Source organism: Tachyglossus aculeatus, chromosome 20 (assembly GCF_015852505.1).
Source record: "Tachyglossus aculeatus isolate mTacAcu1 chromosome 20, mTacAcu1.pri, whole genome shotgun sequence".
Lineage (NCBI taxonomy): Eukaryota > Metazoa > Chordata > Mammalia > Monotremata > Tachyglossidae > Tachyglossus > Tachyglossus aculeatus.
Window position 1 is genome coordinate 29515828 of NC_052085.1, and position 16595 is coordinate 29532422.

At 47.5% G+C, this 16595-nt stretch overlaps 1 protein-coding gene across 1 annotated transcript in view; it reads right to left on the minus strand.

Moving 5' to 3' along the window:
• Positions 1–16595, minus strand: part of EED (embryonic ectoderm development) — a 36655-nt gene that overhangs the window by 13640 nt on the left and 6420 nt on the right. Inside the window, exons 2-6 of the mRNA XM_038762062.1 lie at positions 8628–8780; positions 6140–6232; positions 3820–3885; positions 2249–2374; positions 1231–1312 (exon numbers count right to left, since the gene is read on the minus strand). Coding sequence (XP_038617990.1) covers positions 1231–1312; positions 2249–2374; positions 3820–3885; positions 6140–6232; positions 8628–8780 — 520 coding nt within the window. The remainder of the gene's footprint in view (positions 1–1230; positions 1313–2248; positions 2375–3819; positions 3886–6139; positions 6233–8627; positions 8781–16595) is intronic.

The following is a 16595-nucleotide window of genomic DNA, read 5'->3' on the forward strand; positions in this document are numbered from 1 at the left end:
GCCGTGTGACTTCGGGCAAGTCACTTAACATTTCTGTGCCTCAGTCTCCTCATCTGTAAAATGGGGATTAAGACTTGGAGCAACCTGATTACCTTGTATCTCCCCCAGTGCTTAGAACAGTGCTTGGCACATAGTAAGCGCTTAACAAACGCTACCATTATTTTTATTGTTATTCACCATCAGCCAGAGTTCATCCACACTGCACTCAGATTTTTTTTTTTTTGCCAAGGACGACGCCAGAGGTGCGAAAAATGTGGATGTTCAAACTGCAGGTGCCATACAGAGGTCAGCTTTTATAAATTTACCAGGCATCCCCAGGGCAACGTTACATTGTTTTCATTAAATTTCCTTTCGTTTGGCAAGTTTACTCTGGGTAAAGAACTATTTCCTTCTCTCTCCTAACCAACGGCGGGGGGGAAAAAGTGCCCGGGGGCATGAAACATTGTGAGTGTTGCTTTAAATTATCAAACACTAAACTGGAAAAAACCCTATCCTGTCTCTACTGTAGGCCGTGGCACCGGATGGAATCACCTCTCCATTGAAAGAGAAACCTTCCGGACCGAAACTATTCAGAAAGAAACAAAACCACCTGGTGCTCGGCGAAGCCGTCACACCGGGCTAAGCTACCCTTGGTGCTTCTGCCTGCACCGTCTCTCTTGGGGATAATAATAATAATGGCATTTATTAAGCGCTTACTATGGGCCAAGCACTGTTCTAAGCTACAGAAGTTGTTTCCAGACCTGGGGGGTGGATGTGAACGTTAGCAACCCCATCTTTTGATCTCAAGGGCCTAACGGAAGCGCTCTCCTTTGGTTCCGAGTGGGCGGGAAAGGAAGGCGAGATCGCACCCTCGCCTGTGAGGGTCTTTGAGAATCCCTCATAGACTGGGCCCGTGAAAATACAATGGTGCCCTCCGTCCCGACCTACACCATTCTGGGGAACGGCGTGCAGATGCCACACTGAAGATGGAAAAGATATCTCCTACTCCCAGGGGACACCTGCTGTGGACTATTTTTCCAATAGCGGCGACCGTCTGCATCAGGCCATCCGCATCATCTCATCGAGTCTCTCCCCACACCCCCAGACCCATCGCAAGATGACTGGCAGAGAGAAAGAGTGAAGTCGGGGGTGTTTTTTTGGTTTCTCAAGCATAACTGTAGCTTCACTGGAACTGTATGGACGCGGAAGGAATTCCTTAGTTGGCCTAGGGAAATAGATTGTGGCCCTTACCTTTGCTTACAGACAGGAGAAGATTCGGATCCCTTGGATGGAATTTCAGCTCGTTAATAGCATTTCCATGGCCAACATAGTGCTGAAAGAAATTCCAAATATTAATCTGTATCACCCCACTCAACCCTAAGACTCAAAACAGAAAACTATTTTCCTTTTAAAGGACGATTTCTGGGGGTCCACTTTCTCCTTTGCAGCTTCCTAAGCCTCGTACGCTCGGCATATATTAAGCGCTTAAATACCATAATTATTAATTACTATTATTATAATCATCGGCGAAAGGGTTTGAGCGTCTCCGCTATATAGAGAGGAACTTGAGAGCAAACTGATGGATGCTGAAAGGAAAGATGGAAGAAAAAGGTGAGAACTCAACGAGTGAGGCTCAAGGATGCTGCTTCCTTCTTTTTTAATAAATCAGTGGTATTTTACTGAGCGCTAGATGAGTGCCATGCGTTGTCCTAAGCGCTCGGGAGAGAACAGTAGGAAACAACGCAGGAGGGAGTGTGAGAAGAGCTTAGTGGGAGAAGGCCTCTTGGGGGAAATGTGCCTTCGATAAGGTTTTGAAGCGGGGGAGAATAATTGGTGGTGGGATGACTATCAAATATTTGAAGGAGACAGAGCCAAATGCAGAATCTTTCCCTGTGACATATTCAGGAATTATGCCCCGCGTCGGTGTGGGTCACCGGGAACTCTCAGTGATACTTGGTGGCGATGGCTCTCTCCTTTCTTTTAATCCAACTGAACTCGATGGGACAGGGACAGGAGTGCTTTAAAGACAGGAAAAGAGGGGCAAAACAGACGGCAGGAGCCAGCACGAGCCCACACGACGCTACACTATTTCACTAGAGCCACGCTGGCTGGACTGAAATTTCAACTGTTAACAGCCGAATGGACTTTCAAAAAGCTTTGGAAGACGTTTTGCCCGAGACTGGATTTTTGCTCCAAGTAAACGGCAGTGGGATTTCACTGATGGAGGGTAAAAAGAGCAGGGAATGTGTCTGAAACTGCAGTTACTCACCTTTATGCATTGCATTGTTATGGGATTAATTATCCTAATTATACCCCTAGATCCAGCCACGGCTAAGAGAGGATGGCTCGTGTTGCTATCGTAAGTCCACGCACAAGTGTAAAAGTTTTCATCTGCCTGAAAATTCACCATCGTTAAGGAATACAGAAGTCGTTTGTTTTTAGCAGACTTTTTCATTCTGTTTAAAACACATGTAAGATGCCTCCTACTGTGGTAGTGTACTGACTTCACAGAATAACTTCATATTTTAACAAAAAAAGCAAGGCCAAACCCCCATATCCCCACCACCTAGAAGTCAAAACACCACTCTTGGAGCTAACCCAGCTATTAAACGATACCAGATGCTCGTAACATCCTAATCAAGTTTTGCAGATCAAAGCCACCGAGGCTATAACGATGTCATTATCACATTGATTTTAAATAACCTACATCCCCGTGACTGAATGCAGAAATTACCAAATCAGGTAGGCAGTCATATTCTGTTGTATAGAGGTCTATAAGGGCAAACACTCTCATTCATTCATATTAATTGATACTTATTTATTTATTTAAGCCTCCTCATTAAAAAAACCACTCTAGCATGGCAGATTCTAGTTTCCGCTCGGACTCTTTTCCAAGCATTCACCAAGACGACTCTTGGGCACGACAGAAAAGTTTCCCCGGGCCCGAAAACCCCCAAATCCGATCATTACTTTGGTATCGATGTTTTCAGTTTGACCTTTTTCTTATTTTTTGAATCAACTAGAGGTAGTGCAGAAAGTGACAGATTGAGAAGAGAGGAAGTGAAACTCCTTCCCTCCTTTCCCCTCCTACCCATCTGCCCGCCTCCCGAAGTCAGCAGCCACATTCAAACGGCCCCCAGCCCACGATCCGGTCTGCCGGCGACGCTTACGGATGCTCGGGCTCCGGTGACCGTTGCCCTTCCTGGCATTTATCCTCAGAAACGAGGGGGCCCGTCTACCTTTTCTCTCTAATACCCTATATCACGGACCTCTCATCCCTGAATTTATCTAAGCCCGCCTTGAAGCTCTTGTCATTTTGAGCCAGCCCAACTTCCTCCGGTAAGGAATTCCATATGCCTCCTGCTCGGCAGGTGAAAAAAGCGTTTCCATATGTTTTGGAAACTATAAGCCTCCCTTCGTCTCGGGCTCGCAGGATGCAATGAGCGACCCCGTGGTCATCCCGTTCTCAATTCTGACCTCTCTCCCCTCCGTGTTTCCGGACGAAAGCGTCCTAATCTATTCAGCCCGTCCCCACTCGGAAGGGGCCCCGGTCCGCGGGACTCACTAACGGGCCGCCGCTTTTAGCGTCTGAGGGACGACACCGAAAATACTCACGTTTCCCTGATCCAGCCGTACGCATGGATGTATACCTTTCTAGCCCCATGTGGGACGGGGGCTGTTTCCAACCCGATCCACCCCAGTACTTAGTACGGGGCCTGGCACACGGGAGGCGCTTCACAAACACCGCAATTACACGTACGACCGGAGTCGATCCAACGGGAGGAAGAAGCGCTTGGATCGATAGCTCCGATGCCCACGGCAACCTTTAGGGAAGGATACGTCAGCATCCACGTACGACTGCAATAGACGTATTTCTCCTTGCGAGTGACATTCGTACAAGGTAACCTGAAGCAGACAAAAAGCGGTGAGCACAGGACACGGTCACCCTGATCAACGGACTCTTCAAATTTTCAAAAATACACAGGCTTAGTTAAAAGGTCACTTCGACACCGGGTAAACCGCTGCCTCACCACAGCAGTTTCTTTTGGAACGTAAAAATCAGCTCCTTCAAGACAGACTAACCCCGTTCCCAAACCGCGGCCATCGAGAACCGCCTTTCAAAGAGGGTGAGGGGGGCAAGTGGGTGCCTCAGTGTCCCCTGAGGCTCGGGGAAATATTAAAAATGCTCTCAAATCTGGCCCTCTCGGCTTCCACTTCCACTCTAAATGCCAATGAAAGTGATCCGCTTTCAAAGTGCCGGCTGTTTTCTTCCTCCCTCCTTGAACGTCTCGGTACCAGGTCTGTTTGAGACTAATTTGTCCCCGGCAATGTTGGAAGGCTAGTGACCTACCATTTATAATAATAATGGCATTTATTAAGCGCTTACTATGGGCAAAGCACTGTTCTAAGCGGTGGGGAGGTTACAAGGTGATCAGGTTGTCCCACCGGGGGCTCACAGTCTTAATCCCCATTTGACAGATGAGGGAACTGAGGCCCAGAGAAGTGAAGTGACTTGCCCGAAGTCACACAGCTGACAAGTGGCGGAGCCGGGGTTTGAACCCATGACCTCTGACTCCAAAGCCCGGGCTCTGACTTACCCCTGACAGACAAGAAGACCGTTAGAACATATTTATTCTATTTATTTTATTTTGTTAATACGTTTTGTTTTGTCGTCTGTCTCCCCCTTCTAGACTGTGAGCCCGTTGTTGGGTAGGGCCCGTCTCTGTATGTTGCCAACTTGTACTTCCCAAGCGCTTAGTACAGTGCTCTGCACACAGTAAGCGCTCTGTGGCTCAGTAGAAAGAGCACGGGCTTTGGAGTCAGAGGTCATGGGTTCGAATCCCAGCTCCACCACAAGTCTGCTCTGTGACCTTGGGCAAGCCACTTAACTTCTCTGAGCCTCAGTTACCTCATCTGTAAAAATGGGGATTAAGACTGTGAGCCCCACGTGGGACAACTTGATCACACTGTATCCCCCCAGCGCTTAGAACAGTGCTTTGCACATAGTAAGCGCTTAACAAATGCCATCATTATTATTATTATTATTAAATATGATTAAATGAATGAATCCCCACTTTCCAGATGAGGTAACTGAGGCCCAGAGAAGTGAAGTGACGTGCCCAAGGTCACCCAGCTGACAATTGGCAGAGCCGGGATTTGAACCCATGACCTCTGACTCCAAAGCCCGGGCTCTTTATGGGTGCCAGCCCTCGGCGGGCAGTCACCAAGGGGCTGGGGGCGGGGGCGGTGGGGATGATGATATGATAGCCAGCCCGGGCTTTGGAGTCAGAGGTCATGGGTTCAAATCCCGACTCCGCCAATTGTCAGCTGTGTGACTTTGGGCAAGTCACTTCACTTCTCTGGGCCTCAGTTACCTTATCTGTAAAATGGGGATGAAGACTGAGCGCCCCCCCGTGGAACAACCCGATCACCTTGTAATCTCCCCAGCGCTTAGAACAGTGCTTTGCACAAAGTAAGTGCTTAATAAATGCTATCATTATTATTATTTAATACGGAGCTGCCCGCGAAGCCCACCGGGGCGCTAAGAGTTTGACGGTACAAAGCACAGCCGCTGCCCTGCCTGGGCCGGAGACGGTAACCCCATCATCGACTGCTGTCTCAAGGCTGGGTGGGACCTGCCCGAGGGTGGTGGTTTTCCCCGGCTTCGGGCACCAAACTCCGGGTACCTCGGCCTTCCCCTGACCCTCCAACTGACCGAGACGCCTCGCCTCGGTGCGCCTGAACGGTGAGGGACGGTGGTCTTACTAAAACAAGGTGACCCCTGGTCAACTCTTGGCCTCTAAAGGCGGCGAGATCCCGTTCAACAGGATCGATGAATGTGAATTTCTCCCCACGCGCTGGTAATTTTCAAGCGTTTTCGAGAGAAAAGAGGATCTTGATTTCTCGCCTCTTAAAAATCCTTGTTTCCCACCAACAGGAGTATTTTCATAAAACTGAATTACCTGCAGTTCGGCTATCGGAAGAACTCCAGAAATCCCAACTTTAATCCCCAAAACTTTCTATTTCAGTCTGGGATGAAACACCTTTCTGTACTGCCTGGAAATCCGTTACGAATACTTTTCATACCACAACCACCCTGAAGTACATAACGTTTCATGAGAGCACCCAAAAACGAAACATTTTTTAGCCATTTACTTACTCTGTTGCTGCCAACAGTTGCAAAGACTAACGGATCGCCTTCCTTACTGTGCCAATTAAACTGAACTCCAAACAAGGGTTGACTATGATCTTCCTACAAAAAAAAGAAGAGCACGGTGAGAGCCATCTAACTCAGAAGCTTAAGAAGACACCAAACAATTATCATGCTGGCATGAAAATTCCCACCCAGACATAAGTTAATGCACCTTCCCAAGCGTCTGACTTACTTCTCAGGGTCGGCTTTCACGCCGGAAAAATGTTTTCTTTGGAAGCTGAGCCCCAACGGAGGTGACGCAAAAATGAGCGCTCAATACATCATAAAGTTTTGGGATGCAAAAACATCTTTAAGCAACTACTGCTATCCTGGGTTAATGGGCGACTGGATGGATCCAAGCTCGTATGATTTCAGCCCGGGCCGTGGCTCTCGCGTTCTTCCGAAGATGATCGGCGTGGAAGAGAGCCGAGTCCACGCACGGCTCGACTCCAGCCTGTGGGGTTTTGGGGTTTTTTTTACGGTATATAAGCACTTACTACGTGCCAAGCACTGTTCTGAGCGCTGGGGTACACACAAGTTAATTAGGTTGGACATGGTTCGCGTCCCACACGGGGCTCAGTCTCAATCCCCACTTTACAGATGAGGCAACTGAAGCACAGAAGAAGTTAAGTCAAACAGCAGACCCCGTGTCGGAGCCAGGATTAGAACCCAAGTCCTTCTGACATCCAGGCCCTCGCTCTAACCGCTACACCATGCCACTTCTCCGAATTGGGGGGTCCGTGTCCATTGGTGGGGGGAAGGGGGGAGAGACACAGGGCCGACGAGGGAGAGGCTGCTGTCGAAATGGACCAGACGTGGTGGGAGGGGGGAGAGGGAGAGTTCGGCCCAACGTGGGAGGAGGCATTTGGCTCCAGATCAGAGAGGACTGGATATGCCACTTATTTCCTAATTGTCTGCTTTCAATTTAGGATTTCACCGTCCAATTAAAAAGCCACTTCTCAGTTTGTCTTCAGGGCATTTGCCCAGCTAACCTCTATTAGGCCCCTTGCGTTTAAAAAAAGACAAAAAAGAGTAACCAAGTTTTCATTTCCTGTCATTTGGAAAGTTAACTGCTCTGGGTTTTCTTGGTATTTAAACAGAGCCTAAAGACACCTCCTACGCAGCCAAAAGTATTTTTAGCTCTACCGGCACTGTGGAAGAGGAGCCCAAGCTTCAGTGAACATATCAAGCAATGGGCATTCTGTCTAAATCAGTGGGGCCCTGCGCGTTCTTAAAAGGTCCATTAAACATTTGGAAAAACAGGTTTCCTGGGCTGTGACATTCCTCAATACGGCCTCACTAAAGATTTCTGGAAGATTATGGATGTTGGGTTTTTCTGGTTTGGGACCGAACCAAAAAGCTCATTGGAGAACCAGTTGTGTTTGTGTGTGTATATATATATATATATATATACACACACACACACACACACACACACATATATATATACACATACACATACATATACACACACATATATATATATATACATACACATACATATACACACATATATATAGTTATATATACACACAACTGGTGCTCTAATGAACTTTTTGGTTCATTATATATATACATATATATATATGTATGTATATATGTATATATATGTATGTGTTTGTCTATATTTATATTTTTGGGGAGGGTGGCAGTGAACCCTTATATCCCCTCAAAACATAAACCAAGCCTTTTGTTCATATGGATTATAAAAACACCATTGAAGAATCAATCCAAAACTTTCAGCCTCTCCCAACACAATAAGCCTTCAAAAGTAAATGACACATATTCCACCTCATCCTTTGAAAAAACACATATACCACAAAACCTAAGAGATAAGTGAAAAAATAAGCCGGTACAAATTAAGCCATCTGGTTCCATTTAGGCTGAGATCCTAAAGCTAATGGGTCACTGTCAGTCATCTCAAGCAAATTACTGGCCAGAAGTTGTTTCTTAAGTTTTACAAAAATAGGAACAGTAAGATTCCAAAGAAATCTGGGTTTAAATAAAGGCAGTTGGGAAAAAAAAAACCCAACCCTATCCAGCAATATCAGAATAATCAAAACATTTAAATATTAGCCAACCCAAAGAAAAACCGCAATAAGAAAGTAGTTCTAAGGAACTATATTTGACTGGAAATCAAATATGGGAGTTTTCTCTTTGGACAACTCTCCCAGGGATGTAAAGTGGTCCCTGAAACACAAGGCATCCAGATGATTCAATGTTTCCACCTTCATTCATTCATTCAATGGTATTTATTGAGCGCTTACTGTGTGCAGAGCACTGTACTAAGCGCTTGGGAAGTACAAGTTGGCAACATATAGAGACGGTCCCTACCCAAAGGCGGGCTCACAGTCTAGAAGGGGGAGACAGACAACAAAACAAAACCTATCAACAAAATAAAATAAATAGAATAGTAACTATGTACAACACCTGACGCGTTTCTTTCTACACATACCTTGAGACTATTTACACATTTGAAGGAATATTTGCATTTCTTCGACTTCCATTTCCCCTTTCCCCAACTTTTCCGTCCGGGTGCGTTAGGCGTGTTTGTTGGTGTATCTGGCCGTTCCGTGTTAGTGCCGCTCTCTATGCTGATAGCATCGTCCTGCAAGGAGGTACATTGGGGGGGAACGGTTGAAAACATCGCGGCTCTCAATAAAATTGCAAACGAGGTAGTTGCCTGTTTTAAGAACTTCACTGTGCTAAAAATGCAAAACCCTGAAACCCATCCGACGATAGGAAAGGGATGTCGAGTTGTTCCCCCCACAAAATAGTCATAAACGTTATACCAGAAAGGTTAAAAGCCGCCTAAGGGGAGGAAAAATGTAAATTCTAGTTCTGCTGGCTTTCTTTCGATACTGCTGAGCTGAGTTCTAGGGATTCGGCTTAAAAGACTGCAAGGGAGCAAGGAGCTGCTAGCAGCAAGGATCACGCACAAACTTGAAGATCTCCAAGCGCAGGGGGGTCAAGCGAGGGATTTTAAGCAGATTTTCTTTACCCAATTAGCCGGCGCTCACGATCACCTAGCCCAGCGGGGCCCGACTAGAAGCGAGACGCGGCCCGAACCGAATTCACCCCACAGGTCTCAAGAACACACTCCGCGGTTCAATCTGTTAAAAAAAAGCGGTATTCTCGAACCGATCAATGGCTAGTGCTAATTGGCAACCGCACACTTTTATGCCAATAAAGTTGTTCAGCCTGTAAAACTGTTTTATTACTGCTTAAAAAAAAAACCCCACGCTTCTGGAGGGCGAACGGGCTGAATCGATTAAAGCGCTCTGCACACAGTAAGTGTTCAATAAATACGATTGAATGAATGAATTAATTTTTTTAAAAAAGGCCGTGGCTCCCACCCTTATGGATTTCTTCCGGTGGTGTGGGCCCGCTGATGAAAACCTGGCCGCCCCAGGCCCAGGGCATATTTGCGACCGTGGCGGCCAGGACGGACGAGGAAACTGGGGGTGAAGTTCAAACGTTTTCTACGGCACGTTCGGCCAGAAACCCGAGTTAACGAGCCCTTCCCACCAGCGAGGCTACGGCTGCCCGGGAGTTCATAACTGGAGGCAGAGGTTGAGGCAGACACAGTGGGAGATTTTCCAAGACTGAATGGGACCCCCAAAGCCTGAAGGTGACCCCTGGTATCTGCTCAGAGGTCTGCCTTTCAGGGGCGGGACAAACAGAAGAGGGGTTCGCTACCGCTCACACAGATAAGTTTTCCTTCTGCCTTCCTAGGCCCAGCTCCACTGACCTTCCCTTTAAAGCATCCTAAACTTCGTCTGGAACGGACCAAGGAAAGCAGTTGAAAGGCTCCAGATCGATACGTTGCCGACTTGCACTTCCCAAGCGCTTAGGACGGTGCTCGGCACACGGTAAGTGCTCGATAAATACGACTGAATGGACGAATGACAGGAGGACTCAATGAGAAACGAGCAGAGGGGTAGGGTGTGTAAATGCAAAGACGACAGCAAGGCAGCTTGCCGCTAAACCCAAATAATTGCTTTCGGGGTTTTTTTATTACCACTGCTACTAATAATTAACAGTAATAGTAATTGTTAAGCGCTTGTTTGGTGCAAAGCAGTTGGAAGGCTCCAGGTCGATATGTTGCCGACTTGTACTTCCCAAGCGCTTAGGACGGTGCTCGGCACACGGTAAGCGCTCGATAAATACGACTGAATGGATGAATGACAGAAGGACTCAGTGAGAAACGAGCAGAGGGGGTAGGGAGTGGAAATGCAAGGACGACAGCAAGGCAGCTTGGTGCTAAACCCAAATAATTGCTATTTTTTTATTACCACTGCTACTAATAATAATAATAGTAATTAAGTGCTTATTTTGTGCAAATCGCTGTACAAAGCACTAAGATTAATACAATATACGCAGTTCTGATACGGTCCCTGTCCCACATGGGGCTCAGTCTAAAGGACCCCCATTTTACAGGTAAGTGAGCCACGGAGAAATTAAACTTGCCCGGGATCACGCAGCAGATTCGAACCCAAGTCCTCCGATTCCCAGGCCCGTGCTCTATCCGCTAGATCACGCTGCTTCTCTGCTCACTCCTCTATTGGCCTGGAAAATCCAGAGAAAGGCAAGTTTCCTACCTGTAATTGATTTTCACATCTGTCTCCCCCACAAAACTGTGCGCTCTTTCGAAGGCGGGCATCACATCTCCTAATTCCGTGGTGTCCTCCGAAGCTTTTAGAACAGTGCTCCGCACGGTAGGCTCTCAATAAAAACTACTGATTGGAAGTTTCATGTAGCCCTTGCCATGGATAGATGCCTCCTAAAATCTCCTTTATTAAGAAAGGAGCTGTCTTCTACATTTCAACCAGAAAAGTCTTCTGCCAATCAATACACCTGGCCACTCAGCAATGGCTCAGTTTCCCCAAGCTTCCCTAAGATATCTTCCTATTTTCTCCTTGTGGGCAGGGAATACATCTCCCAACTCTGTTACACTGTACTCTCTCCCAAGCGCTCCGCACACAGTAAGTGCTCAATAAACACGACTTGCTGATTTTTCACCTTTTTTTTTCCCTAAATCATCCCTCTCCATTCGTTTTAAAAATCCAAAACGGATCAGAGTATTTTTGCCCCCCACCACCTCAAGAGTTGTCCTGTCCTTCCAACCCCTTTGTAATCTTACAGTTTCAACAGCGGGAAAATGCTAGAAAGATCTGGACAGAGCCAACCCACACAGTCCCTTCAAGACCCCGCTGCCAAACCTGTGTTTCGGCTTCTCTTTCCAGGCATTTTCCCTTTGTGTCCTATCACAGTGAGCACGCCACACAATTCGGGTGGATTAGCTACGCACTGCGGACTTGCCTTCTAAATAGTTTAATTATATATAATTATTGCTGCTACTGAGGGCTGGCTCCCCAGATACCTAAGGCCCACGGCTTTCCCGTGGCTGCACTTTCCCTCTGCCTTACAATCCAATCAATCACATTCACGGAGCGCTCACTGCGAGCAGAGCACTGCATTCATTCAATCGCATTTATTGAGCGCTTACAATCAATCAATCGTATTTATTGAGCGCTTACTGTGTGCAGAGCACTGTACTAAGCGCTTGGGAAGTGCAAGTCGGCAACCTATAGAGACAGTCCCTACCCAACAGTGGGCTCACAGTGTGCAGAGCACTGTACTAAGCGCTTGGAAAGTACAATTCAGCAATAAAGAGAGACGATCCCTGCCCACACCGGGCTTACAGTCTGGAAGGGGGGAGACAGACATCGAAACAAGTAAACAGGCATCGATATAAATAAGTAGGATTACAGATATATGTATATATACGTAAGCGCTGTGGGATGGAGGGAGAGCTGAGTGAGGGAGTTGGGGCGACGCGGAGGGGAGGAGGAGCGGAGGAAAAGTGGGGGTTCAGTCTGGGAAGGCCTCCTGGAGGAGGTGAGCTCTCAGTAGGGCTTGAAAGGGAGGAAGAGAGCTAGTTTGGTGGATGTGCGGAGGGAGGGCATTCCAGGCCAGAGGTAGGACATGAGACGGGGGTCGACGGCGGGACAGGCGAGAACGAGGCACAGGGAGAAGGTTAGTGGCACCAGAGGAGCCGAGTGCGTGGGCTGGGATGATATAAAAGGAGAGAAGAAAGGTGAGGTAAGAAGGGGCACGGTGATGGACAGCACTGTACTAAGCGCTTGGGAGAATTCAAACAATCAGACACATTCCCTGCCCACAACGAGCTTACACCCTAGTCGTTACCTTTTATTCTCATTTCTCCACTCCTGGTTTTTGAGAGTCCTACTACTCTTTCTCTAAAACTAGCCTCCGTTGGGGCCTCTTTTAGATCCACCTTGTTTCAATCCCCAAAACAAAATAGGCAAGTCCACCACCTTTCACCTCTGGAGATCTCCCTGCTTCCTCGCTTTGGGATTTTGCTCAGTCTTGACTCTAGATTCAGTTGGAGTACTGGGTACTTTGGGGTTTTAAGACTCGAAAGAACTCAAGAAGAAGGCGCTTGTGACGCTCCACTAGGAGAAATGTCTTGACAGGGACCTAAGTCAGTGAAATCTCCTTTGGAAGAATCATGCGGTTTCACGGTTCTTCCACGCTTCGTTATTTTTGTCTCACGTGCTGTGTACAATTTTTATAAATCAAAATTTGGGGGTGCCTAAGAGGCATCGCGTGAATGATAATTTTAAACAGTCAGTAAAAGGTCCTAAATTCACCTATACGCTGAGCCTTTCATAAACGTCCCTTTAAGCACCTCAGAACCTCCAAATTCCAGATTGTTCCTTCGGCGTAATCTTTAATCTATTACACAATTTTAGAGACGAAAAGCACACTGCTTGTGACTGGGTGGGTTTGGTTTTTTTTTTGAGGGCTCAGGCACCTTGGGAGCCTATAATAAATATTCGTTTATGGACCAAACACTCTTCAAATGCTGGGAATCCCAAAGTAGCTCCTACCCCACTCTCCTCCTCCATTTCTGCTCCAAAAATTCTAGCGTTATGCACTCGGGAGAGACTGAAAAGTGCTTTTTTCCTACGCCAGGACTAAATTTAACGGGTCTGAATGTTTCCGTAACTTTTCTGGATTTGCACGTATTTAAAACACACCACCGAGAGTTAAAACACTCAAAAGCAAATGTGTGGGCGCTACTGCAAAGTCCGCCTCTAATGAAATAACCGAAATTAACGCTCGCTGGTATTCTGGAGGTCCACGCTGAACCTAAAGTGTCAAGGGCGTTATGGACAAATCTGCATCCGATGAAATGCTCTGGGGTTCCGCTATTAAATCGGCAGACTCTCCGTACCCCAAATGAGTCAAAACGCACAATCTCACATCTCTGATTTTGCTCAGTCTACTTTTCATTCCCCCCCAAACTGTCTCTACGTTCGTTCTTTCTCACCTACACCTACTCACCATGGCTTCCTCCCCAGGCCCCCTCTTTGCCGGATATTAGATAAAAATCCAAAGCAAGCTCCTAACGGCAACCCCCAAAATACAACCCCCACAGACAAATTCCCATACACCTTTTCCATCCTTAGTGACGGCCCTGGGAGCACTTCTAGCTTTCCTCTCCCCATCCTCCCATCCCAAAATAGGGCACGCCTCCTTCCTGACAAAGCTTCTTCCTGATCCCAGTGGGAAATCTACCTTTCCCGACGTCCCTCTCCCCTATGTACACCCCATCCCAAACCGGGGGGTGGGACGGGGGGGAAGAGAGAGGGACGAACCACCGAGAAGCAGCGCGGTGTAATGGATAGAGCCCGGGCTTGGAAGTCGGAAGGTCATTCATTCAATCGTATTTATTGAGCGCTTACTGTGTGCAGAGCACTGTATTAAACACTTGGGAAGTACAAGTTGGCAACATATAATAATAATAATAATAATGGCGGCATTTATTAAGCGCTTACTATGTGCAAAGCACTGTTCTCAGCGCTGGAGAGGTTACAAGGTGATCAGGTTGTCCCATGGGGGGCTCACAGTCTTCATCCCCATTTTACAGATGAGGTCACTGAGGCACAGGGAAGTGAAGTGACTTGCCCAAAGTCACACAGCTGACAATTGGCGGAGCCGGGATTTGAACTCCTGACCTCTGACTCCAAAGCCCGGGCTCTTTCCACTGAGCCACGCTGCTTCGGTCCCTACCCAACAGCAGGCTCACAGTCTAGAAGGGGGAGACAGACAACAAAGCAAAACATATTAACAAAATAAAATAAATGGAATAAATATGTACAAACCCAGGTCATGGGTTCTAATCCCCGCCTGCCACTTTGACCTCGGGCAAGTCGCTTCGCTTCTCTCTGCCTCAGTTCCCTCATCTCTAAAATGGGGATTGAGATTGGGGGCCCCACCCGATTTGCTTGCATCCACCCCAGCGCTTAGTACAGTGCCTGGCACATAGTAAGCATTTAAATGCCATAATTATTAATAGTATCTTTATCCCATAAAGTCATAGAGCCCCCCCACCCCAGGTGCCCCCTTCCCTATTATAAATGTCCAAATATCCCCCCTGCACCAGGAGAAAGCCCTTACCCTCCCCCGACCTTCAGCAGAGAAGCAGTGTGGCTCAGCGGAAAGAGCCCGGGCTTGGAAGTCAGAGGTCATGGGTTCTAATTCCGGCTCCGCCACTTAGCAGCTATATGACTTTGGGCAGGTCACTTCACTTCTCTGTGCCTCAGTTACCCCACCTGTAAAATGGGGATGAAGACTGTGAGCCCCCCGTGGGACAACCTCATTCCCTTGTTTCTACCCCAGTGCTTAGAACGGTGCTTGGCACCTAGTAAGCGCTCAACTAATACCCTCATTATCATCATTATTATATCTACCTCGGCATTTAGAACAAAGCTTGGCACCTAGTAATCTCTTAAATACCATCATCGTTCTTATTATTACTTTATCTACCCCAGCGCTTAGAACAGTACTTGGCCCCTAGTAACTGCTTAACTCAACACCATCATTATTATTATGTCTACCCCAACGCTCGGCACATAGTAAGCGCTTAACAAATGCCACTATTGTTATCATTATTCTTCTCTGGGCCTCAGTTACCTCATCCGCAAAACGGGGATTACGACAGTGAACCCCCAGTGGGACAGCCTGATGACCCTGTACCTACCTCAGCGCTTAGAACAGAGCTCGGCACATAGTAACCACTTAACAGATACCATCATTATTACCATTATTCTTCTCTGGGCCTCGGTCCCCTCATCTGCAAAACGGGGAGGAAGCCTGGGAGTCCCATGTGGGACCGCCTGATGACCCTGTATCTCCCCCAGCGCTTAGAACAGAGCTCGGCACATAGTAAGCGCTTAAGGAATACCTTTATTATTATCATTATTCTTCTCTGGGCCTCAGTTACCTCATCTGCAAAATGGGGATAAAGACTGGGAGCCCCACGTGGGACAACCTGATGACCCTGTACCTGCCCCAGCGCTTAGAACAGAGCTCGACACAGAGTGAGTGCTTAACAAATACCATTATTATTATCATCATTATTCTTCTCTGGGCCTCAGTTCCTTCATCTGTAAAACGGGGAGGAAGCCTGGAAGCCCCCTGTGGGACCACCTGATGACCCTGTACCTGCCCCGGCGCTTAGAACAGTGCTCGGCACATAGTAAGCGCTTAACAGATACCATCATTATTATCATTATTATTCTTCTCTGGGCCTCAGTTACCTCATCTGCAAAGTGGGGATGAACACTGGGAGCCCCCCATGGGACCACCTGATGACCCCGTACCCGCCCCGGCGCTTAGAACAGTGCTTAGCACCTAGTAAACGCTTAACAAATGCCTTTATTATCATCATTACTCTTCTCTGTGCCTCAGTTCCCTCAACTGCAAAATGGGGATAAAGACTGTGAGCCCCCCGTGGGACCGCCAGATGACCCTGTATCTCCCCCAGCGCTTAGAACAGTGCTCGGCACATAGTAAGCGCTTAACAGCTGCCATCATTATTACCATTATTTTTCTCTGGGCCTCAGTTACCTCATCCGCAAAACGGGGATTACTTGAGTGAGCCCCCCGAGGGACCGCCTGATGAACCTGTATCTACCTCGGCGCTTAGAACAGTGCTCAGCACGTAGTAAGTGCTTAACAAATGCCATTATTACTATCATTATTTTTATCTGTGCCTCAGTCACCTCATCCGCTAAACGGGGATTACGTGAGTGAGCCCCCCGAGGGACAACCTGATGACCCTGTATCTACTTCGGCGCTTAGAACAGAGCTCGGCACATAGTAAGCGCTTAACAGATGCCATCATTATTACCCTTATTCTTCTCTGGGCCTCAGTTACTTCATCCGCAAAACAGGGATAAAGACTGTGAGCCCCCCGTGGGACCGCCCGATGACCCTGTACCTGCCCCAGCGCTTAGAACAGTGCTTGGCACAAAGTAAGCGCTTACCAAATGCCACTACTGTTATCATTATTCTTCTCTGGGCCTCAGTCACCTCATCCGCAAAACGG